The 26,669-nt window shown below is 35.3% G+C and overlaps 1 protein-coding gene across 1 annotated transcript in view; it reads right to left on the bottom strand.

Moving 5' to 3' along the window:
• The window catches only part of LOC106127454 (Germinal centre kinase III), a 46,452-nt gene extending 21,977 nt beyond the window's left edge, over window positions 1–24,475 (bottom strand). Inside the window, exons 1-2 of the mRNA XM_013325531.1 lie at window positions 23,515–24,475; window positions 18,894–19,118 (exon numbers count right to left, since the gene is read on the bottom strand). Coding sequence (XP_013180985.1) covers window positions 18,894–19,118; window positions 23,515–23,802 — 513 coding nt within the window. The 5' untranslated portion in view covers window positions 23,803–24,475. The remainder of the gene's footprint in view (window positions 1–18,893; window positions 19,119–23,514) is intronic.
• Between the last annotated feature and the right edge of the window lie 2,194 nt (window positions 24,476–26,669).

Below are 26,669 nucleotides of genomic sequence, written 5' to 3'. Positions count from 1 at the left end.
TCCTGTTACAAAGCTGTCATAATGATTGCGCCCACCATATCAAAAACAAATATTCTACATAATGGATCTCAACATAAGTCCATCAATCTTCGCACTATAACGTTATATGACGTTACAAGGCCTTGGCTGCTCTAACATCAACTAAAACATCCTTTAGCTAATAAACAGTACTAATTTTTTTCGGGATTTATGGTACGAAAAGTGATTTTTACTTCCAGTTAGTCCATAATAACAGCCTTTATATAATAATCATAATATTTAAAGCGATGGATCTTATATAAGCAAACATACGGACAATTTAAATGGAACCACACAATACAAAGGTTGGTCTGTCCTTGAGTTATCACCAACCATTGTCATCGCACAATTGTTAGGATTTGCCTAGGCCAGTCGCGCGTCGGGCACGCGCCGACGAGCAAAAACTGCACACGGCACGGACAAGTAAAGCGGAAAATTGCTTTCATTGTTATATCCAAAGTTGGCAAGGATTCAAATGCGACGCTGTTCGTATTTGGTCATTAGGTGACGGGCTGGTAGCGCAATTAGACGACATATGTTCATTATCGGCGGTACGTTAGAGGCCGGCTAATGGTCGTCACTGGCCTTCTTGATGAATACCCTATAATCCTGATGTTATTGAAACACGCTTAAACTAGTTACTTAGTATGCGGTATTATATGTAATTAATAAAATACGTATCAATAGAATCTATTACTAAACAATAAAATGTATGAGCCTCATAAAATGGAAATTAATAAAACATACTATCGTAAAACTCAATTATGAGCAATGTTACAAAAAAATGTTTACAAATAGTTTGCCAATTCTAAAACTAACCTGTAATCATGTCGAGTTATCTAATTGAAGGAATGTTGGATATAGCAACAAACGATATACTCACAAGAGATTACGTCTTCCTATTATCACATGACAAGCTCGAAACCTAATGGTGTGTATCAAAGATTATAAAAGTTATCTTCAGTACAATATCGAGAGTTTGAAAAAGACGGTGTTGGCTTTAATAATCGCTACATTAACCCAAATGCATCCAGATCTAAAATAGACAAATAAACTGTCTCCTGACTGATATATTCCTCCAAATACTTAATCATTTGGAAAGAATTTTAAAAACTTTTGTTTATGTTAAGTAACTTTTCAGTTCAACATTTTCTAAATAACATTAATGTTATTTAAAACTATTGGACATTAATTTGACCGTTCTCGACAGGTTTAGGAACGTTGCTTCCTTATTTCTGTTGCATAGTTTTTTTTTTCAAAGTGCTACAAGTTTATAGGTCACGAAGACGCCGCGAGAGCCGCATGCCTCACAGCTCGGAAAATTAATTCGTTCACATGCCTGGCTTATTTTAGATTAGCTTTAAAATACACGCTGCACCCGATAGTTTAGTGGTAGAGTGTCGGTTTTTAGATATAAGGAGTTGTGTTGAAACCCAGGTAGGTAAAATTCAGCATAAAATTCTATGTGACATACTTTGGTTGGTCTAGTACAGAATAGACAATAAATAAATCAATAGGGCACTCGACGTCTGTATCGAAGCGATAACGATAAAAACGGGTTTTATTGGCATTTAACCCTGACGATGCGGCAGAGATACGAGCATATATGCGGGTGATTCACTAGATAAGAAGCCGGTAGGTAGAGTGCCATACAAAGGTAAAGGAGGCTCGCGACGCTACGCAAATCACAGTGCGACGTAAAGTTATACAAGAGCATGGTACTTCCTCTCCTTCTGATTTGGGACTACTTGGTACACATTAGCTATAATATATGCTTAACCACAAGCTGCTGTAAATTTTGAATATTGTTATATGAGAGGTACGGAATAGAAAGGTGGCATTGTGTGCCGCCTACGCACCATTATACAAGGACAGGTTTGCACTCGTGTGACGTAATAATCAACTAAGCCGATGAATAATTAAGTTACTTATGCAAGATTTATACATACGTTAATATAACAATTAACGTTGTTAAATATAACACGACTCTTTGATATCAGATTACATAAAAAATGACCTAAACCGCTTTTGAAATATCAAGTTCTTGATTTCTTATAAAGTAGTAATTGGCAATGTGCTACGAACAATATAAACGTAAAGCAAAAGGCATAGACCTCAGATAAATAGCCGAATATGGCATATAATATTAGTCAGCTGGCCATATTTTAAGCATTACTATTGACTCATTTAAAGTTAACTTTAGAAGACAAAAATAAATCAAACCTTATAATTAATTACAAAAATTTATATAAAAATCACTTCACACATTTACCCATTGCATCATATTTTTATTAGTCCTGAAACTATTATCGGAAGAGATTGATTATTATTATAGCAAGGAGTAATAAGAGTTTCATATTATTTTTCTCTAAAATAAAAAAAAATACTCTAATATAAAAAAAAATAAAACACAAAACCTCCAACACTTAAATCAATATGAAAATATTAAATTGCATTTAAAAATTCAGTGACGCCTGTGCCGGATCAAAACCAGGTCGTGATATGAAAATTAACTTCCGAACTGCGAACGAATGACTTCGGTTCTATTGATAGAATGCAACACGCGTGTTATTTCAGATCAGTTCTAAGGGAATCTGGTGAATAAATAGAGCGATCAATTAAACGTGACAGTATTGGCGAAACACAGTAAACTCAAGCTTCTGGTATGTTTCGCTCGAGTTCAATCAGTTTACTGTGACGGTCATTGTGGAAATCCATCGATCATGCTGTCATTCATTATGTAGGTAGGGTAACTGGTTTTCTTCCAATGTCGACTATTATTTGTCAAGAACTGACCAGACAAGGATAAATTCTTTCTCTTAGAGTTAATTAACAAAAGTTACACTTTGAATACGAATAACTGTAAATTAGTGTTTTATAATAATCATTTTTCATGTTAATGTTTTGCGATTAGATTTTTTCTTCTTCAAAATAATATAGCGATGAATTTGACACGTCATGTACAATCCTAACCAGTAATTTTTCACAAAAGTCAATACTAAATTTAAATTTTAGTAGTCAAAAGTGAAATTTCCCTCGTATCAATTCCTCATAATCTAAACGTGCGGTAGTGAGTAAAGTGCATGCGTCCATAATGATCGTTGATATGCAACCGCAGGGGTGAGGAGGCATTGACGATAACAGCGGGGATTCCGGCTGCGGTCACATACCACACGAACATCGGATACTGACGCACATTCACTCGCCAATGTGATATTGTTAAGGGTTTATCATTCGAAGCTGAGTTTTTACTCATTTCGTTTACGAATTTTATTCTCATTAGCAACTTTTTAGTCTGCCATCAAAGGTTGGCGATCATTACAGCAACTTGCACTTTTGAAAACGGTTCGGCTTAAACTTCGCTTTCTAGACGAATAAATCCTTGATAATATCGCGGTTTCCATATCCCAGTTTACATCAATTATATTAAGACATCACCTTAAAGCATTTCAAATTCAATATACTACGAAGACAAAAAAAAACAAAGAATGTTATAAAAAGCGATGCAATAAAACCAAACAAAGGGCAGCTAGGCTTTAGCTGAGTCAGAGGAATAGGCAGCATCGCAATATCCAGGTTAAGCGAGCAAGCAGTTTCGCAACAGCCAACACTCGATGCACAAATCGTGTCAATCCCCGCAACAGATAGCCACAACGACAAGAGATTGTCTGTCGATATCGAAACACATCGTTCCGATAACAATTGTTTTATAGACATTTGACTCACTAACTTTACGCAAAGAATTCATAAGGTTTAATTTCGAACAAGATTGAAATGATCTATATAAATATGGCTCAGATCAGGAGACAATTCTGTGAAGCATTCATTTCATTTTCCATAATATTTTCTTGATTAATTACCAATAATGTATATAAAATAAGTAATTATAGATCATTATAAGACAACGAACCGATAGGTAAGATACTAAATAATAAAATCTTGCAAAAAACCAAGATTTTTTATTTTTAAATTCCGACAGGTTATTTCAGACTCAATAGAAATATTTTTATTGTTAAGATCCGTCAGTGAAAACCTACTATATAATCAGGTGATTGTCAATCATTGAAATGTCAGAAAACAACAATAACAGTCAATATCCTCTGAATCATTCAACAGATAATGCTACCGTTTTGTAAATAATAACAATATGCAATGACTCTATAGTTTTTTCTACAAAAGTTCTTTTGTTTCTCGTAAACTGTGACGTGAAGTTTATTCACCTGTCTTGACTACCGTTTACTGATTACTGTAGTATGTATCATGCAATGAGACACTTACATCAGGGATCTTTAGACAATCTTGGTCGAAATATAGCAAAGATTGTATTTACACGATCGACGTAGAGTTCATGTTTTATCGACAATAAATTAATTCAGATTGACCGACAAATTGATAGTTAATTAAACAAACGATTGCATTAAATAAAACTGGGTCAAATATCCAGCACAGCTAAAAATAAAGAAATAATTCAATCGGCTATTTACTCGCGTGATATGATCCGATATCAATTTGGCGTTATTACAATTTTCATCGGTTTTTCATAACATTCAATCAACTCGAACTAATGGAAAAGACATGTCCATGAGGAAGATAAGTGTTAAGGAAACTTAACGAAATGCTATTTTATTGTATTCACACAGTTCGGTGTTGCCAACCTTTGCAAAAAATGTAAGGACACATTGAAAGAATGCTGGCCGTTTTTAAAAAAAAACATACACTTTAAAGACCATATTTTATCGGTTACCGTGAAAGCCATTAAAAAGATTTTTAAAATATCCGCAAAGCACCGAACATGAGCATGATTAGTCCCATGAACAACACGAGCATGTTTCTCATCGGACTAATTAGGCGGCCAAAATAGGCTTAAATTAACTAATCGGTAAGCTGAGCGTTAAATTTTCCGTCGAACAATTTTGTGAACAGGGTGATTAATGTTCAATTAACTGAATCAATATTGGCCTAATCGACAGAGTTTGTAACCGTGGATTTCCAATGTTGAAATTGTACAAGTACAAATTGTTACCCCTCTCATACCCTTGGAAAAAAAAGTTACATTATCTATGCTTTATGTACAAATGTTCCGGCAATGGAAATCAATGGTTAGGCTACACGTTCATACATTACGTTATCCGTTAACTTGTAAATCCATTATGTATGTGGTAATATAATATACATAGATAAAAACGTTAAGTCACATGGAAAATCTTCAAATGACATCATTATGACCTTATACTAACATCACTATGCCATAAGTGTGCGATTGAAAATTCATCAAAATGATTACAAAATAAAAGATCGCGTCGTCGCCCGCACAATTTACGTTTTATTACGTAACGAATTTCAATAAATTATATGTTTTTAATGTTGTTAAAACTATAAACTTTCATCACCGTATGACCCCAAATAAATACAATTTAATTCTGAACCCATTTTTATCTTCACAGATTATTTAAACGGCGCAGCCGGTGGGTCACCTATTTATCAAAAGGGTAATCTTTTCTTTCTTTCACTATATTATATTTGAGGTTGATGCATATATATATATATATATATATTTGTTAAATATTAATTCCAACTTTTAATGTATTTCTAGCGCCCAAATCCTTGTATTTAGTCTATTAAGTAAACAACTATGTATTCGTCTTATATAGATTGACCGATCTTATAATCCATCTTTGCTACTGCAGGAGAACCTTCTCTCTTAAAAACACTCTTTTACAATCGCTAATTTAAATAACATAGTAACCCAATTCTAAAACAGTAAATCAATTTATCGCTATAAAAGAAAAGTTTCAGACGCAATAAGTTACATCTCGTTGTAAGCTGTCGGCAACTTTATTCTATAGAGATAAAAGCTTTTCGGCCGGCGCGCTGAAACTATCGGCCGCCGTAAATTAACAGTGACACTTACCGCTACGCTAGCGCCGCCTGCTGTGGTATTCTGGCTTTACATTTCTGCAGATACGGAAATGCATAAGGAAATTAAACGAGATGATTTACTATCGCGGCTGCGAAACGAAGCGAAAATACGCAAGATAGTATTAAAAAGTTTTAATTTATCTTGTTGTTTTTTTTTACTTTTATACTAAAAATCAAAGTCTTTATTTATTTCTGTAAAATTGTGAATTACAATTATGTTAAAATATCAATATTTAAATGCACAAACACAAGTGGAAACGCAGTTGTAAAAGTTCTCGTTTAAAAGAAGAGACGATGTCTCTAAGAATTTCCTAAAGGCAAGTAGTTGAGAAACAACGACGACGTAAAACTTCTTAGCACTTTTATAACAGATAAGGAAATATTCCCAACTAAGTGAAAAGTTATCTTACATTTATACCAGCAAGGTTTTAAAATCAGGTTTTTAGCATAAAATGTTCAAATTTTATTCAACATACTCCTGGCGACAGTGTGAACATGGTAAGGAACAATAAAACATATATTGTTATACCGAAAGATTCAAGCGCCCCTAATCAGTGGTTACAATACGTCAACGTCTTTCCTTGTAATCATTTTAAAAGTAAAACTTTAATTTCATTTACACCCATTAAGAATTTTCTTTTAGAGTTCCAGACACACTATTTTCCTATAGTTGGACACAACTCAGATAGTCAGATAGTCCCAAACATTGAAAGTTTTCCTTCTACATACAGTCTTGGTATAAGAAAGACACGCTTACGTTCGGAGCAAATTCAATTCCATGAATCGGTCGATCACTTCAATTTGTCTTCGACGTGTGCGACGTTTCAACTAAAATTAATTATTGTTCTGCAGACCAACGTCACAGTGTGAAGTGCTCCGTCTATCTAATAGAGTTTTATTATTCTATGAAGCACCGGAGCGCAATATCATATGCATAGACAATATGTAGTTTCTAATTTCAGCGAGTAACTATATAATGCTAGTTTCACACGAGGGTCCAACACCGACACAATTGTTTTGGAGGTAAGTTTACGTTCAAACAATACCAGTACTGTGCTGGCTACTGCTCTGTCCTCGTACAAAACATGCACAACGATATAAAACATTCAGCAATAGAATATTCTAGTCTCTAGTGGACAGCATTGAATAGTAAATTTTTATCTGTAACGAGTTGTATTCACTAACTTACAATACGTTGTACTGGAACAAAAAAAAATGCCCAAACAAACTGTACTGTATTTACTGACCAGCAAACCGGATAAAACTCCGTGATTCATTGAATCCATACAAACTTTTTCCTGAAACCTTAAACTGAATATTGTCGAATGGTGATGCTAACACATGGTAGGTTTTAATCGGAGTTCAAAATAATTATTTCTACGGAAATAATTAACGATATACTTTGAGAAGTTAAATTTATGGAATTTGATCAATTCCGAGTAAATTTGGCAAAAAAAAAATTAAGTTTCCAACACAACGGCATTTCTCTTAATTTTTAAATGTAGTGCAAGTTTCTAAGCGTAATAACCAGAGTTGATTTTTATGTGAGGTCAAGATAGAACTTATAATAATTAAGAATTATCAAGCGGTTTTTGTCTATCATTTTGCTTGAACATTTAACGTATACATAGCGTTCAGAGAACTGTAATTAACTGAAGTCAGGGTGCGCAGACGCATGCAAATCGCCTATTGGCCTCGCAATCAGATCGCGACGCCGACGCCGGTCAGCCGCGACGCACGGTCGACGACCTCACACAGTGCAACACACAACATGGTATATTTCAGACCCTCATGAAATTATTACAACCCGGTGTCAACTTTCTCCTATACAAAGGTCAATTTTGTTATACATTTCGCACGATCGCTCGAAGACTTGTCTCGACTCCTTTTAAACGGAAGCTTCAATTGATGAATTTATTGGCTATTTAATAAAACGGATACAAAAGCAAACACAACGATCACTACATAGATATAATAACTGTTTTTTCGCTTTAGAAATTATGGTAACATATTATGACATATCTAATATACGAAATAGCCTTATAACGATTACAGTTTTAGTTAGCTTTCTCTTTCGTTCTAGGAAGCAGATGTTTGTTGATGTGTAATGAACTTTTGTTTATAAACACCGCCTACATCATGTAAGCAAACGCTAACATTGTCTCACGGGGTTCGGTTCTGTTTACGTGAGACGGAAGTGGGTAACGATTGATTATTATTACCGAATGAATTCAAGCGCTATTGTTATACAATGTATTAGTTAGAAGAAAACATTAATTTAATGGGTGACGGAACATACAAACATTGATTACCATACATGTAACTACGTCTAATTACAACAATAGCGATATTAACCTAACAAATTTAGGAAGAAGTATGTATGGGGGCTTCAATTACGGGAAGTTCCATAAACGAGTGAAATAGTCGATGATGATTTCATATAATAATATTCTAATACAAAACGACAAAACAAATTGTAGCTCCAATTCATAGTGTCATTCAGAATAATTTCCTGTCAAAAAACCGTCACATTTTACGGATAACGAGTGTAAATGGGAAGTAATAAAACTACCTACGTACGGCGCACTTAATAAAGCGACACTTGATCCACACATGATGTCGCAAATATCGGACCCCATACGCAGCTGGCGATGTGAGATGGGACAATGGATCATTTCCGCAAGTTGACGCTTCATAAACGCCTCTACGCACGACCCTTCAGTCTCACTTCACGCCTAAAATACGTATATTACATTTTGTGAAATTTTTAATAAGACTCCGATATACATTGAGAAAATGTTTTTTTTTTTAATTTTAGCCTCACTTCTCTTATTTTACTAGTTTGTGTTTCCATTGCTGTAATATAATTTATTGTCATATCGACCTGACATAATTATTTCGTGAATAATTACATATTCTTTTAATCGGAAAACAGGTGTTTGTTCTTGTCAGTCATAGTATAACTGTTGCTTAGCAAAGAAATTGTAAATCTGATGGTTATATATTGGTAAGTACAAATTTTTAACCGTTAACTCCACGTCACATATTAGAGCAATTCACTTACGACTACGTCTAGTTAAAGCTGGAAACGGCCAATAAAAGGCTTGTTCTCTTTGATCCGAGAGATCAGGCGAGGAGGTCGCCGGCATTCGAGTCGGATGTTTTTTACTGTGCCTTCGTCAAGTCAAACAAAGAGGCGGAACAAAGCGGAGAGAGCGGCCTTTGTACGATACGTCGAGTGCGACGGCACTTAGCTCTGACATCGGCGCCGCGCACCGGTTCTGCGCAGGCAAATCGTAACAGAACGGTACTAACAAATTTAAACTAAACAATTTACGCACCGATAAACTAATTAAAGCTAATACGATGATGAAAGCGTCAAGAATCAATAATATGTTTTGTTTGCATTAACTCATAATCTAATTGATCTCATGATCATTTCTCACACATCCCAAGATGACAAATGAGAATGCCTTATTTCGCTCATTTTGTTTCACGATACAAAATCAATGGAATGTCCGAGTTTTGAGCTCAATAGGCGAAAGTACCTAACCTAAAATGGAGTCGAATTTTATATTTATCTAAGGTAAATAACTACATTACACTTTCAGTTCATTCTGTTGTATTCGAGAGGTATTCGTAATTGCATAAAATAAAACTATATTAGCATTGTGCATAGAGCACAGAGAAACACGGGTCGTGTCCGCTAATGGCGAAGTTTTATTGGCTCGGCCTAATTGCTTCCCGCGCCGCATTAACGACGTTTTCGTGTCGACCTAGAAACGACGTGCACCGTGACTACATTTCCAAACTTTAAAAGTACTTACTATTCAATGTAAGAAATTGGAAAAGTCTTGCCAATTCAATCTTTCAGCTAGAAATTTTTCAAGAAATTCCTTAATACGATTTATAAATCATGCCTTTGAATACACGCTGTTCAAAGCGAACGACAAACTTAACCAACTACGAGGAAAGTCTTATAGACGAAGGAGCGGGACCGATTCCAATTTTCCAGACGGACACTCAGCTGCGATCGGATAACGCTGAATTTATCTACGGTTTCCGTGCGAGCGAACGCCCGTCGTCTTTCAATCACCTGCCCAATGAGCCTGAGTAAACGGAAACGAAATAAGCGAGGATAATGTCTTAACATTTGCCGAAGCAATCAAACCTCAATCGTCAATAGACATTGAACGAAATTAAAAACGACTAATACATTTCTTATAATGAACTGGTTGCAACCGTCGTGAGATAATACATACACATAAAAGTTACAGTTGTAGCTGTAAAAACTAGTACCAGCAACAGGTGGGATTACATCGGCTTGTGCCATTACGAACGCGCGCAAATCCGGTTCTCTTCGCGCGTGGATCTAATACATTGTAATCGACCGGCGTATTAGTTCATCATAGTTCAGACGAATCAATGCCACTTGGCATTCCAAATGATTAATAATAAAGATTTGAAAGACCAATATACAATTATAAAGAATATAGGTATGGTAAATAATAGCGGTACCACTGAAATATATGATCAGGACCTATCAACAAAAACTTAAAGTTTTGTTCTATTTATAATGTTTTAATTGCTTATGTTTGTTATTGGTGTATTTTTAGAACTAATTAGTATTTATCTATAAATATTTAATTATTTTTTATTTCTTAAAAAATATTATATATTCCTCCTAAGTAAGTTTAGCGACACGCAGGCGGCCGGCTGTAAAAAATGAATTCAAAACTAATGTTTATAAAACCTTGTACACCGACTCAACGTAAGATAGGGCCAGGGAGATGATAAGTTCAGAAATATCTTCGTAACTAGTAATGAAGTATTCATGTTCAATGTTTAATTTACAACAAGATCGCAAAAGGATATCGACCCATAGCGAGGTTACGTCGCATAACATAGTCAGGGAAGTCGATAACCTTAGTCTCAACAATGGCTACGTGTAAATTGACCATAACCATTATAAAGCGGCAATAGTTGCGCTATAAATTATATTCCAAATACAGTGGAATTCGGGGCTTATTCAATTAAAAGCAATGACTGCGATGACCTTTGTAACTAACGAATAAACTTGAGCGGTTGTAGAAAGCTCATACATGGAACATTGACATGTAACGTATAGATAATTGAATCGCTCGAAGCGTGCACGGCGTACTTATTATGGATCGGAAGAAAGAAAAAATGACTCAAAATTACATAGTCATTTTGTAACGGTTTCAAATGAACATGTTATCTATCAATATCCTTCTTTAAAAAGTTTATAACATAGCTAGCACAAAAGAAACGCGCCAATTAAATGTTTGTAAACAAATAAAAAGAAAAGTGCACATATAAAAAAGTAATAAAGCCTCATTTATCCAGATGACTACGTAATGTGGATTCTCAATTATTTTAATTATTACGATAATAACACGATTAGCAATCCCAAAGACAATAAAAGCCATAACCACAAAGAAAATAGTTTTATGTACAAAATAAAGGCGAAAGCAACTCCTTAATGCAGTAAACATTAAGTTAAATATTCAATTCGGTTAGTCGGCAGGTCGTCGGGGTCCGGAATTAGTGACCGTAGCGTTTAAGTTATTAAGGAAGCCCCGACGCTACGCCCCTTAATGAGATTAGCCGACAGCGCACCGGCGAGGATAGAATCTAACGCAAAGCTGGTAAAATTCAGATATTCCTTAGTTCGTTGCCTACCACGGTTTAAAGAGGAGTGAAATACTTACACCGTGGCGAGATTAGAACAGGGATAAGGCTTCGTCGAAGCCGCAGGCGTTTAATCGAAAATCAAGTATCATCGTGTGCTATTGCGTTACACGCAAACGACCACTTTCTTCTTTATGCCCATAACAATATTATCACTCACGGACAAACCATAAAATGGAATAAAGTATGACCGTCACTTATACGGTGCGTCTCAGTTGGCTACTAAAATAAAATCAGAATGTTTTGCAGCTTATGACAAAAATGTATAGCGATTTGGGTCCATATGAAGCAAATATATTTTTTACCTAAATATATCTGTCACATCAAGTTATAGAAGCTAACATTTATAGAACTGGCATTTCTAAATACACGTGAAAAGCAACCCTGTAGGTATATATAATTAAAACATTTATTCATAAGATAGGTGACAAGGGTAGCAGAATGATTTTACAATTATTTGAACCTTAAACTCTACCTTGGACTCTAGCACGCGAATCATTTCTGAATACCTTCGGGGCGCGTACACGTCCGATGGCAGAGCGCTGTTTATCCGATAATTTTACTAAACGCCCCGAGCCGTTCCCGTCTGAATATTCCAAAGCGCATCAATCATACACTGCATCAAACATCGCAACGTAATCATGCAATTTTCTCCCACGACTTTTAAGCTATCTTTACTTTTTAAAATCCAATGTTACTCAAAATTAGAACGCTTAAAATATTTATTTCCTGATCTTGCCAGTGTTAGTAAAATTTCTAAAAACATATTATGCATTTAGATTTTAATTTGAAATCAGATTCATGTTTATTCATAAAGTGTTTTGCATGTTATTGTTAGCCGGATCATTTATCAGAGCGTGTCACAGTGACATTGTAAATCTAAAGAGCGTTGTATAGAAATAATCAGACCACAAGCGGAATATGATATCCTGATATCACATAGAACCTGTTTAGTCCCGTTTTACTGTTAAAGAAATCAGTAATAAACATAAAATGTACCGTTTTACGATCAATGTGTTTCAACGATGTTGTTTTTTCTGCATACGTTATTTAACTGGATTTTGTCGTGAATAAAAATAACATTAGAGTATTGAGTACCTACTTGTTAATATTAACATACATTAGTAATGTATAAATTAGCATAAATGTTTTCTTCTAACTAAATACATATTCAAATCCAAGAGCTATCAGTAAATTACAACATTTTAATAATTATCTCGCATTAAAAAAAATAATAAAAATACCATTTAAACGCAACCGATCACATAATTCTTAGAACATTGTGTTTTAAAAGTAATGAGAAGGAAAATATTTAATTAATTAATAGAATGTAATAAACATTTTAATATTAGACAAGATTTATTCATTCAATAAGAAATATTTTATGTGTTTAAGAAGAATAAACAGGGTTGTAATAAGAGCTTTAAATGGGACTTTGTTTGCGGCCGCTCTGTCGACGTCTAGACCTGAGTCGAGCTCGCCAGACGGGAGCCGGGTCGTTAGCATTCATTTACTCTAAGTCCAGTCTGTATTTGAGAATAATTCGAGGATTACCCGGCGCCGGCTAACAGTTTATGTTGTTACGAATACTTGCTACAGTAAAACTGATCGTGGCACTACATAAGCAGTTTTTGTGAGACATGTGCCTTTAAAAACAAGAAGATATTTTCATCTTGATGATTACGAGAATTAGCTATTTCGATAAATAGAAAATTCCAGAACATTTATGTTAAAAAATGATACGAAATAGAAATATTATAAAATCCACATTGTAAGCGTAAAATATTCTAAATGTAGTTCAAAAGGATACGTAGAATTAGTAGAGAAACCCTTGTTAAATATATTTCCTTCGACAAGGCATATTAATTAAAGCTTCCATTTGAATTGCTGCAAATTAGAAACTCCATTAATCTCAGGGAACCGCTTGTAGCCGTCAACGGATCGAGTAAGAAGCAGAATGTGATTATAAGTTACGAAACGCCAACAGTTTCAGAATGTCAACCTGTTTATCAACAACTTGAACTTCAATTTAAGAATCAATCAAAACTCTAAGTATTTAAAGTTTAAAACTCAAGTTTAAAGATTTTCCCAATACTCCGTATTTTGGCATTTCTTATCAAATGAGAGCGAGAATTTGACGGGCTTGAAGCAAATTCCAATAATGCGGACTCCAAACTTTCGGAACTTGACCTTCCAATTTAGAGGCCGCGCCCCCTGTCTTCCTCCACGCTAGGCCCGCAATGCAGTACTCAGCGCCAAAATAGAATTCAACGCCAGACCTAAACTTATACAGAACTTTGTTAAATTTAAACAATAACAACTAATATTCATTTATGCAGATGTTTAACAAACGTCTGAGTTTAAACACAAGTAATCAATTTTCCTTCAAATAGAAATGGTTTTGCCCAGTCTTTTAATTACAATAGATTACAACTAATAACACAATACGTTTTAAAATGTAAATTCTTAATAACAGTGATTTGAGCCAAGTCTAATTCAAAACTTTACTGATTTTGTGATCAATCCATTAATATTTTAGTTATTACTACTAAAGTATTACTGCTAAGAAAGAGGATTCAAGCGTCGCCTTCACTAGCCCGAGGTTAACGGAACAACAATCGTGGAAAAAAATTCGCATTGCGTGTTAGGAACAATCAAATATGATAACGGAAAGAACTTAGTCTTGACAGACGGACGGACAAAAAAGTGATCCTATAAGGGTTCCGTTTTTTTCCTTTTAGGTACGGAACCCTAAAAGTACGCAACTAAATAGTAGTAACATAGCTTTAATTCATAAAGTTTGTACTAAAATATATATAAATAATCTACTTTGACTTTCACATAGCAAATGGAATGTCAATGCTCCGAGTAACAAAATAAAACTGAATGGCTTCATTGCCCTTAATATTGTGGAGACAGCAAAAGCTAATTTAGCCGGCCCCCGTTGCGAGACAATTGGCTATTTGGCGACGACGCTTCAAGGGCCACCTTTTGTGTAATGGACTCGTGAAAACCCCACTAGGACAGACCGAGCCTTGACACCACGGGCTGTCGGGGTCAAGGTAGCTATAATGTGTTTATAGCTATCAACCTAGCGAACTTTATAGTCATCGTACGAGCCCAGTGGCTGTTACTTCTATCCTACTAAAAATAAAACCCCAAAGTATACGGGTAAAGAGTGATTTCGCTTTGATGTCAAAAGATATCAAATGTTTTTGTGTTCCATTAAATAGATTTTAGGATGTAACAAATCATTTCAGGTCTTTTGATCAATGGAAAAACCCAAAATATAAAGAACAAAGAAAACGAGACAGGTAAACATTCTAACGTTAAATGTTATTTCTCTTCCACGATAAATAAAATTTCTTGAAACCAATAGATTTGCTAACATTATGCTTTCAATAGGTTGGGCAGTATTAAACATTTTTATACTAATTCGAGCTTTATTCGATGTCTTTTTGGCATTTCCCCCTCGAAACAAAACAGTGAGTCATCGGCGTCCTTCACCTCTCATGGCCGTCCCGACATCCGCCTTTGATATTTTTACCTGCTAAAATTCACCGAGGATATCCAAACATTCTGTTTTATTAAGGACATAATTAATCTAAATAAATTCATCAGGTTAAATATTTTTAAAGTTATGCGTTATTTATTAATCGTGTAATTCCTATATGTTATGTTATACAAGTATGTTTACTTAGATATAATATATCAACGTTATCCAAAAACAATAAATAGGAAATATGTTTAAAACGTAATCTGTTACACTATAAATCAGACTAATAAGCGTTGTTTATGTGAATTAAATAAAAAAAGTACGTCCCCATTTCGTCACAAGCGTGGTAACACCACAAGTAAAGCAGGTAGCAGTTTATTCGCGTCACATTTGAATCCATTCATAGCGCTGACGTCAATGACGACCTGCGCTCCTTCAATGAAGACCGCATTTACGTAAAATAAGACAAAGAACCCTAACTATACAGATCTATAATTTACTTCTATGAAATAGTAAAAAAAAAAATATTGTATATCCTGCACAACATTCTTTTTTCTTTCTACGCCTTTATTCTTTCTAAGCTCATGCTTACAAGTAAATACATACTGTAGTGGCCAAAAACAAGAGTATATTATTCACAAGTAATAAACGTCAACACCTTTCACGCCACGTTGTTTGGTGTATATGCAAATGAAGCGCGATTAGCTCCGACGACTCAGCAACTCGGTCACCTACGACCGTGTGAATGTGGCCGGTGACTAATTGTAGTAAGTGCAACCGTAGTAGACTGAGTGCACATGTGGTTAATATTTAAAAGTGTAAAACAAAACAGTAATCACATCTTTTGTTTCGCAGTACTCTAATAAATTTCTGTCCATATATCATTGGCGTACTGTGGATAGATTTCCCACTGTTTTTTTTTTTCATTAAAATCATCCGCGAGAAATTAAACAAAAAACTTATTTAGTTCTCATGTATTCTTCCAGACTATGTTCCACATCTATGTCAGGTATCAGCGAGATTCATGCATCCGTTCAGGAGATCTTCTAACAAACATCCATCCATCCAATCATCCAAACATTCACATTTATAATTTGAGATACAGACAAATATAATAATGCATTGCTCAGTACCATTTTGAAGGGGTTGTCTGTAAGATGCCGTTGGTTTGCATTGCATCGTGTTTTGCAAGGTACGCATAACAACAACATTCGAAAGTGTGTCAAGATTGCGATACCGCAGCGCCGACGCGGCTCGCCGACAGACAAATGCAACACGTCAAAACCTATTGCACCGTAAGACGCTTCCTTATAATGCAAACACATCAAAAATAACGAAAAGTGAACGTATTGCATACGTAAATTATATAAAAATACTTACATCCGCCAATTATTTATTCGTAGTGCGTTAATTATTTATAGTAAAAAAAATTAACGTAAAAAATTCTCGCTTTATCTCTTCTATAACTTGTCCCCTTTAGTAACAGAAAGAAAAGCTTATGTTTTGAGCAACATACTTTTCTCTGGCACTTATAATTTTTAATAACATTTATTGAAATTCTAATAAACCTTTTACTTCAATAAAAAAAACATTAATTTGAAATCAAATCGTTTAATTTAATTAAACCGCCAACGAATGAACATAAAAGATTTTTTGATAGTACTTTCTCCGTTTATTGCGCAAATAAAAGGCAACCATTAATAATAAACCGAGACTGAGGGAACAATAAAAATGCAGATATCGATTGAGAGTCGGCAGCGGCGGAGAGCGGTGACGTTATTGTTCAATATGGAACACGATTCCACCACCCGCTCTTCATTTTGGAGGGAAGACGCCGTGGTGACACGTCATTTAATTTTTTTAAACTTTATAATGATATGAAAATGGATGTCGATCGTCAACTATGCGAACGCGAACGATCCGGGATATCAGCTTTGTGCATTATCCATAAACGATAAATATAAAATTAACCATCAAATTTGTATTGGAACATTTTAATAGACACATACCTCTGCACGTCTATATGTCTCATTTTAAAATCTCTCGTAATTCTAAGTGATGAAAGACAATCAAGGCATCAATAATGGTTAAGGGTACGGATTTCCGATCACGAGTTCGGGGGTTCGAATCCCGCCATTCGACTATTGTCATAAACCATATCCTAGTACAAGCTTCGAGCTTATTTGGAATGGTAAAAGAAATATTAGTAAATTTACATAAAAATCTGCTGATATTTTATTAAAAAAAATCTCTAATATATATACGAGTCATAAAGAAGCTTATTTATAAACACATATTTCAATAAGATAATTAACAATAAGCTGCGCCTAATATAATTTACACAACAATCAATAAGCTATTGTTCTCGGGACCATTTAAGGCGACGCCCACATTAGCGTTAGCTAAGTGTGGCATTGAGCTGGTGATTAATAGAATGTCCTTCCAAAGCTGTAGAGACTTTATCCTAGCGTGAATCAGCCACAACGGATACGTTTGTGAAACCGTGTCCCAGATTTCGTGAGAGTTCATACGCTTCTGAATATAATAAACCGGTCGCTATGCCTTGTTTTGACCTTACTTCTTCGTGACGGCAAAGTTGTTAGTGCGCCCTGGTGGTGCACGAAAACGCAACACATGATACATTGGACGTGCCTACTTTAGACAACCAAAATAGAACTTAAATTATTATAGCAATCGATGCAATAAATCTCGATAACAGCCGTTTCGTTATCTTCTATTATTAATAACCGTTTCATATCTGTTCAATACGTGAACTATTTTAGTGGTTATAAATGTGCCAATAAAAATTTAATCTACTATTCAAATTGCCCAAACATTATCTTTGTGCAATTACAAAAGAGACAACGCCAATTTCAGCAAATTGTCGGCAATAACAGTCTAACGTTTTATTGTGTTGACACTTTCCGATATTCCAACTCGGTTGCGGGCAATAACACTGCGAAATGGCGATGGAATTCCGTACGTCACGTTGCGGAGGATATGAAATAATGTCGAATAATTTAAGGTGGGGTAAAAACAGTGAAAACAGTACTGTATTTTTCTTAGAAGTCGTTACATATTGAGATGTTTAAAATCAATAATAACAACGTTAAATAACGTCTAATTATTTCGTAACATTTCAGTACTGATTGTTCTTGAGTGGTAATGTTACTGGACGTGAATGAACGTTATATACGGTACTCATCTCCAAAATGGTTCGGCGATAGACAGCCGCAGTGCCGGCTTCAGACAATGATTGATGGCCGTTACATAGGCGGGCCTTCCCCGATAGGAAAATACTTCATAATGTGCCCGCAATTTAACTACCAGTGCAGATGTAACCTGTCAGTGGTTGAATGATGTATTTTTGATAGGAAGGACAAAGACAAGATCATGGCTTCCTTGTTTACATTTCTATCAATCCAATTTAGCAATGTTATACCATCTAGGATGATGATTTATTTATATTTCGGCAACGAATGTACACAGCATAAGCTTATATTTTTGAATTCTTAACCCTAAGTAGCGTATACTTTTTAATATGCGACAAATGGCTATACTTTTTTTAGACATTATTAATTAGAAAACTTTGGCGCGAATGGCGCGCTTTCATTACCAAGTCAAATGTCAAAATGATTACTGAGTAGTGAGGGGACATAAACGTCGTCATTTTAGTAAGGCTAGTGTTGTGCTAGTACACTGGCACAGTGTCGGATTTTCATCCTAATACTTTAATATAATGACTTACCTTTAAGTATGATCCATAATATTTTGTGACGTATGGACTGTCACATTGTGACAGCACCATGATCTCCTGCTGTATATCCTCGATTTCATCTTCAGCTTCTTCGAGGTCGATGATCTTGATAGCGACAACTTGTTGTGTCCTATTGTCGACGCCTTTGAACACCTCGCCGAAGGAACCCTTGCCGATCTTCTCTTGTTTCGTGAAGATCAGCTCAGGGTCGACCTTCTGTCAACAAAAAAATCATATATTAATTATTACTATATTATGTAAAATTAACTGGAATAAATTTTAATAAGCCAATATCAATGCTATTTTTGTTGTAATATTTTGCATAGTGTTTTCATGACCTGATTTTTTTAACCCTCTAAGAATTTCAGTAGTCGCGTCAACTTTTTCAGCAAAAGTCCATAAACAATCAATTCGAATGCAATCATAGTTAAAGGGCGGTTTTATCTCTATATTACTATTAAAAATACGTTACAGATTGCTGATTTTTGTTATTGAAGACTCGAATAATATATAATTCTGATTAAATCAGTACCTTTTTAAATATAAGATAATTTTAATACCTTTAAGCTTTAGTAAGGTGAATAACAAAAGTATAACTTTATGATAGTTAAACCCCTAATCACATAGGAATTCGATAAAATAGGATATTAGAGCACAGCTGGAAAATATTTACGATAATATCCTACATACTTAGAATAGATAAAATTTATATCTTACTAAAATTATAAATGGCAAATTTTACATGGATGGATGTTTGTTATTACGTATCTCCAGAACGGCGAAACAAAATTCTATGAAATTTGGTTAAGAACATGTAAGCTACTTATGTTCCAGGAAATATGTACGGTTCCTATAAAAACCTTTGATTACTCGATAAATCCGCAACGGTTCAACTCATTTTGTTGAAAGGCACATATATAAAAACATGGTCTCGAGTAACTCATGCGATACTTTTAAACATTTTTAATTACGCACAAACGAAATCGCCGGCAAAAGCTAGTTTGAAAATAGAATTTTATATATAAACTAGATAAGTGAAGCATCTGAATATTTACTAAATATTATCATGTTCCAAAATTTGTACAAACATTTTATCAGCTTTGTCTGTGTCAAAGAAACCTGATAACGTTAGGAAGTGCTTATTTTAAGTATTTTTGTAATACAAAACGCTATTTAAATAGAAATAAGTCGAAAATACATTTGAGTAACATTTTGCTTCTAATACTTTATAACATAGAACAAGTTGCGGTAAATAAGTGACAGAAAAATTAAAAAAAACTTGTCTCGAGGTAACTTATTAAAACGGATAACTTAGTTTATGGATACTACTTTTAGTTGTATAATTACTTGGCCCGATAAAGAAAACGCCAAAAATTTGAGTAATTTCAGTAGTAAAGTAGAGGGTTGATAACCAATATCAAAGACGAAGGAATGCCAATAGAAGTCGTAATACTTTGTTCAAATCGCAAATCGAAATCGACATAAATCGTTGTCAAATCGTACCTTGTAACCGGTTTATCTAGTTTTACATAAATTCACTCCTATCACAGACTGTCGGAGGTGATAATTTCCATACAGCCGATGACGAACCTTTAAACAATTCCTCAACAAAATTTGGTAAATTTGAATGACACAGAGCCTGATGTTTCACGCCTCAAGCGCCGCAACAACGCTGACGTTTTCACAATAAATGAATAGCTTTATGTATACTCGTCACGTCGCAAAACGTTCGGACTCATCTCATACATATGGAGCCTTGACTTTTACCGACAATGTCACTTGAAATATGACGCGGGTTGTTTTTGTGGTATACTAATCACTCTCACATTTTTTCATACAAACTGACTGAGAATAGATCTTTAAAACTATATTTTCAGAAGTTTTAAAAGAATGGTAAATGCTATCGTTACGTTAGATTATAATTAAGTAGTTATTATTTATACAGATAATAAATAAAGGGTACAAAATAGGTACAGTTAGGAAGAAAATCCGACACTGTACCGGTATATCGGCGCAACACTAATCTTATTAAAATGTTAACGTTTATGTCCCCTCACTAATCAATCTGACACTTGACTTCGTAACAAAAGGGCCATTCGCGCTAAAGAATTCTAATTAATAATGTCTAAAAGAACACGCCTTGAATGGTAAATTTTATTATTACGGGCAGAGAAAAGCGTCGCTCGACAGAGGATGTTGTGACTAATAGTAATCAAGTAAGACAATAGCGGAGAACGGTAAAATGAACGTGTAGAAAGAATGAATGAAGAAAATAAGGTGTAAAACATTTAAGACGCGGTACCGACCTAATAAAAAATCAGTGGCTAGGAATGATTAAAACGGTAATGTCGTAAACAAAACGTTTAATCGGTTGGTCCGGCCAATTTTACGGACAGGGCGCTTAAAAATAAAAATCGCTTAAAATTTCAGTGCGAGGGATAGAGGCCATTGCGTTTTATTGCACCACCGTTCACTTAAAACTTTTAATCATAACGTTACCATACAAGGCAAAGAAGGAACATAAAAGTTATATCCAGTGATAGGGCAAAACCAGTTTAATTAGTTTAGTTGTTTTTTTTTTCAATATTGGAAATAAAGAGAGCTACGTATATTTCAGATTAAAACTTTGAAATTTTACAAACAAAAAAGAAATAAATTAAACATTTAAGAAACTTGGTCGTAAATAAAAAGCATTAAATAAATCCCTTAAACATTAAGTCCATTTAAACGACTCAATCTAAACTTTTATATTAACATCATAAGAAATATTTGAGTTTGTTCAAATTTATTCGAAAAGTTAATTTATCAGATTAAAAAGTTACGTGATAATATTGTTGAAGAAAGACAATAAATTTAACTTACGTTTAAATTGTTTTCACAAGTTTGGCACGTCTGGGTACTAATCATTGTAAATGAACCGTTAATTATGTTAAAGAAATTAATTATGTTGAAGAAATTTGCGAAATATTTTTTAATAATAAATATTATTTATCTGTACATTTGACGTAAAATTAGCATATCATTAAATAATAGAAATCATCAAATAATAAGGAATGCATTATCAAAAAGGAAATACATTAATTATATGATTAATCCTTATCAAACCAGTGACGTCATTTAACTGATAATCAAAGGTACATTTTTGATTACACACAAATCGTATACACAGAATTTACCGGACTATTATAAAAACTACACCTACAATATTTTTGTGAAAAATTAAAAAGCGTAACATCGCTTCAAACAACGAGCTTTGCCAGTGAAAAAAAAACATCCGAATATCCTTTATTTTATTTATTACTTCTCTCTGTTCCTTTTTACGAAATGAGAAATATAATTATGTTAATTAAAAAAATTTGATTCTAATTCCAATGATAACCAGTATAAAGACTAAAATCTTATTAGATGTCTCTTAGAGACAAATTCACAAAAAAAATCATTGGCAAAATTCCATTTTAATAAGCTGAATTTATATAGACTATACTAGTACTTATTACTCTATAGAAATGCAAATCAAACAAATAACAGGAAATTACGAAGAGAGTAAAACAAGAATCGGTATCCGCGGTTATAAGTTTTTAGGTCGCGGTATCGTGTCGCAGTCGCACCGCGGACGCATCGACCTCAGATACATTTACTATTCATTACATTCTGCCCTATAAAGAAAACTACCTCGCTTATAAAGACTATCGGAATGCGCTCGGCTATCCGTATATTTCCACTAAACATTCGCATTACGTAAATAAGTAAACATGGGACATTCCTAGAGTGCTGTATTGAAATATTTTTAATCATTTACTCGTATCTCCATTTATCAGGATAAATATTTAAATAGCGTAAGTTTTATCTTATTTAAGATCAATTTTATTCAATTAGGTTTTTTTATTTAGTTAGGTAATGGTAAATATAAAGGTGTGTAAAGCAGTCGTAAATATGAAATAGTAAATGAAGCACAAATAACAATACCAAGGTGTAACACACGTTTAATTTTGATTGCATTATTTATTGCAGAATATTGTTAATGGCAATTATAATATAAAACGATGTCATTGCCACACACCGTTACATTCCATTTACACCTATTATGATAAACTATAGCCCCTGCGGTAAAACAACATTTTTGTATTAACGAGAATGTTAATTATTTTGCATAAATTACAACTCTCAAAACAATGAACAAATTGTGCTCATACATACATATATACATTTTACACTTGATTATATCATATCGTAAGTATTGATTTAAAGTAAAAAAAAAGTCTTAAGAATAAGGTTATAAGTAAGATCCGCACTGTTGTATTAAGCGGCGCGTGCGCACAAAGTTCATTGCAACATACGAAAAAGTTCGTGTCAAACTTTGCCATTTACGCACCTTGCGACACCACACAAAATATCATTACATCCAAAGTGCGCATTGCGTAAACTAGAAATTGTACAAAGCTGTAAATATTTTACAGTGTAATAATCTTACTTATATTAATAATAAACAAAACGATAAAGTCATAAATGATGAATTAAAATTGCTAGGCACCTCTAGTAATGAATCTGGATTTTAAAAAAAATCAGTGATGTTGTTAACAAAACAGTTTGTCATTTGTTTTCTTTTACTTACATATGTAGAATTATTTCTAACGTGTGAGGGGCGCGAGGGAGCGGGGCGCGCCGGCTGCGGCGGCACCTTCGCTTGCCTCCGATCGAAAGAGGAAGCATTGCTTCCCGACCAACTCCAGCGTGTGGGCCCATTGGCGCCGTGTGGCAGCGAGTACGAGGACTGGGGCCGCAAATGTTTCACGCCGGGCCCCGACAATACAGGCCCGGCCGGTCCACGTTGTGGTCCCGCACCATTTGGTCCTTGCACATAATGGTAATGCGGAGGATTGGACACTGCAGCACCCCACATACTAATAAAGCACTTTTACACTCGTTCGCACGGAGCATCACCTCCGATCGACCATCGCACCGACGACTATCGCACTACTAACGCAATTCGACATTCCGTGAGTTTCACAAACAACCTTATCAACCTAATAGTGATAATTAGCTCGATCATCGACTTTTATTACTTGAAATAATGATAACGCGCGGCCCGAGCTACCAATCTGCGGCGGGCGATTCGACCGACTGCTTGCGAGGAAACAATCGCTTCGTAACAAACACTTGGAAAGCGAACATCGCCGGATGCATATGAGACGCGCGAGGAATAATTTATGTTTGACGGACGATTGTTACGACGTATAAGGGCGCTAATGAACTTGACGTTATTTAGATATGCCGGTTCACTTGTGAATAATATTTCAGTCAGCGAATTCGTAAAAAAGGTGAACCCGTTTATAAAACCGCAAATGGCGACAATAGCGGAACATAGAGTACGTCTCGTGAAATATGATAGAACGGGAGCTGTGAGCCGATAGTTCTGCAGGCGCGCTTCGCGAGTTAACGACACTGGATATCGGTATCCGGCGGTAACCGTGCGCGGCTCGGTTCCAGTCGACCGAGCGCCGAGCGCCGCAAGAGAAATCACTCCCGACGTCTAATCCATCATGATGGACGGCGTGTGAGTTTGAACGCACTTGAGTGTAGACTGGTTGCGTGCTGGTCGGTTCCACGCGGCGAGCCGTTCCACACCGCCCGTCCTGGCAATTGCATTATGATTTTTCGCAAGGGCGCGCGGGTGCCAGCGCGGGCGGTGGGGCCAGAGGAGGGGCGTGAGCGGTGCGCGGGCGGCGAGCGGCGGCCGCACTGGAGCGTGCAGCAGCTGGCGCGGACGAGGCGCGGCGAAACCTCTGCGCAAAGACAACGCAGATATTCAAGCGGTACGAAGGCGCGTACCTAACATCAACGCACGATTTATTACTAATCACATAAACAAAACGCAAAAATAACCACAACTTCTAACAACTTAATTGAACAAGGTACAATTTATTTTATCTAACCTAACCTAACCAGGCAATTTACGATCCTATATAAAATATGAATACACCGAAGCGATTTCTGGAGTTGACAAAAAATGTTACAATACCATGTGCTGTCGTGCCGTGGCATTTGTCTGAATGTAGGTATATACAATAATTTGCATTAGTATTCTATATGCGCCGCGCGATGGTAGCGGGCTGAACTGTCCCGAGGAGTCAGCGGCCGAGCGACCGTGAGCTGAATATCGACCTCCACATGCCGCATGCATTCCACTTTTCTACACCAGAACTACCTATCGTCTTACCAATACACCACGTGACAACGCGACCTACGTGAGTTATTTGGTTAACGGACCGTTAGATTCTTTTATAGGGCCTGTCCAACAATTGGAAAGCGCGAGTGGAATCAATTTAATAAGATACAGGTGATCCAAGTATTAATAATAAATAGTTCGACTTTGAACGTCATGGCTTGTTATAAAAATATTTATTTAGACATACTTTGCATTATCACGAAAAACACCGAATCAATAATACGATTGTTGTGAAATACCGTTTGTTTTTACACAATAGACTAAAGTAAACACGAAGGCATCCAACCGACTACCGGCGATGCCTGAGCATTACTAAAATTGACGCACCAAGACATATTCCCATATGAATACTGAATGAGAATAAGGTTCTACTGAATAGCATTCAATCGTAAATCGGTTCAACTGAACAAATAGAATACATTATACACGCATTAAAATTCCGATAAGGAACCCGCAATTTTATTATCAATAAGCGAGCTGATAATTTATTTTTGAAATAGCTCTACGTGCGATAATCTTCCTCTTATTGTTCGCAGGAAAAAAAATAAAGCAAACAATACGCGGAGAGAACAAAGGTTTGATTTAAAACATGCCATAATTCACAATAAATTCCACGTCGAACAATAAACGCAAACAAATGAGAGAAACTAACGCCAATGCGTGTATGACAAACGACATTAAACAAAACGCGATCCGGTTAGTAGCGATTTCGAACAACGCCACCGCGCCGCAATGTTTGGAAACAATTCCCGCAATTACTTTTGAATTGTGCTGGTTTAAAGTATTTTTTTAAATAATTATTAATTAAGATAGAATTTTATGAAATAGTGAACTGTAGAAAAAGACATTGAAGGTCGTGTATGTTATTTTTTTAAACAAATGTGTCAGGAACAAAATGGTAATATTTTATTTCACGAAAGTCCTTGGGAGTTGTAGTAAGCATATATGTAAATAATAGTAACCAACTAACTAGTTCACACCTTCACTATTTAAATAATTTATAGGAGTAATTCAATATCTATTTTCGCGACCGAATATTGTGCGAATGTTCCAAACATCCCATTTGCGTCACATCGGAAACGGGTTAAGCGATCGGCGAGGACGGCGTAAGAGCGCAATATCCGACCGGAGCCGCACCGCACACCGGCACTGCAATACAGCACTGTAATGACTAACCGTTGGTTTCTGAGACCTAAATCTCTGTATGAAACATATCGTCATCCTTGTCATTATCTTTGACGAAACAAAGATAACAATATGTTTTAAACAGAGATTTTAGTCTTAGAAATCCAAAGTAACACGTCTGTGATGAAAAGCTTCCTGTATTTGAACATATCAAATCATTTGAAGAAAAGAGTTATGTTGGAGTATTCAGAGATCTTTAAAGTGACCTAACCCTTTCTCTTTTTATGGGTCAATATGAAGCAAGATAACAAACAGTAAAAATCCATCTTCCTTATGCATTATGAATGATAAAAAGATTATTACCGATTCACAATTGTTTGAAAACTTCAAAAGCCCTTAATGTCATTATGTCCTAC

The sequence above is a fragment of the Papilio xuthus genome, unplaced genomic scaffold (assembly GCF_000836235.2).
Source record: "Papilio xuthus unplaced genomic scaffold, Pxut_1.1 DF824655.1, whole genome shotgun sequence".
Classification (NCBI taxonomy): Eukaryota; Metazoa; Arthropoda; class Insecta; order Lepidoptera; family Papilionidae; genus Papilio; species Papilio xuthus.
The sequence above is the reverse complement of the archived record's forward strand: the minus strand, read 5'-3'. Positions and strand labels throughout refer to the sequence as shown.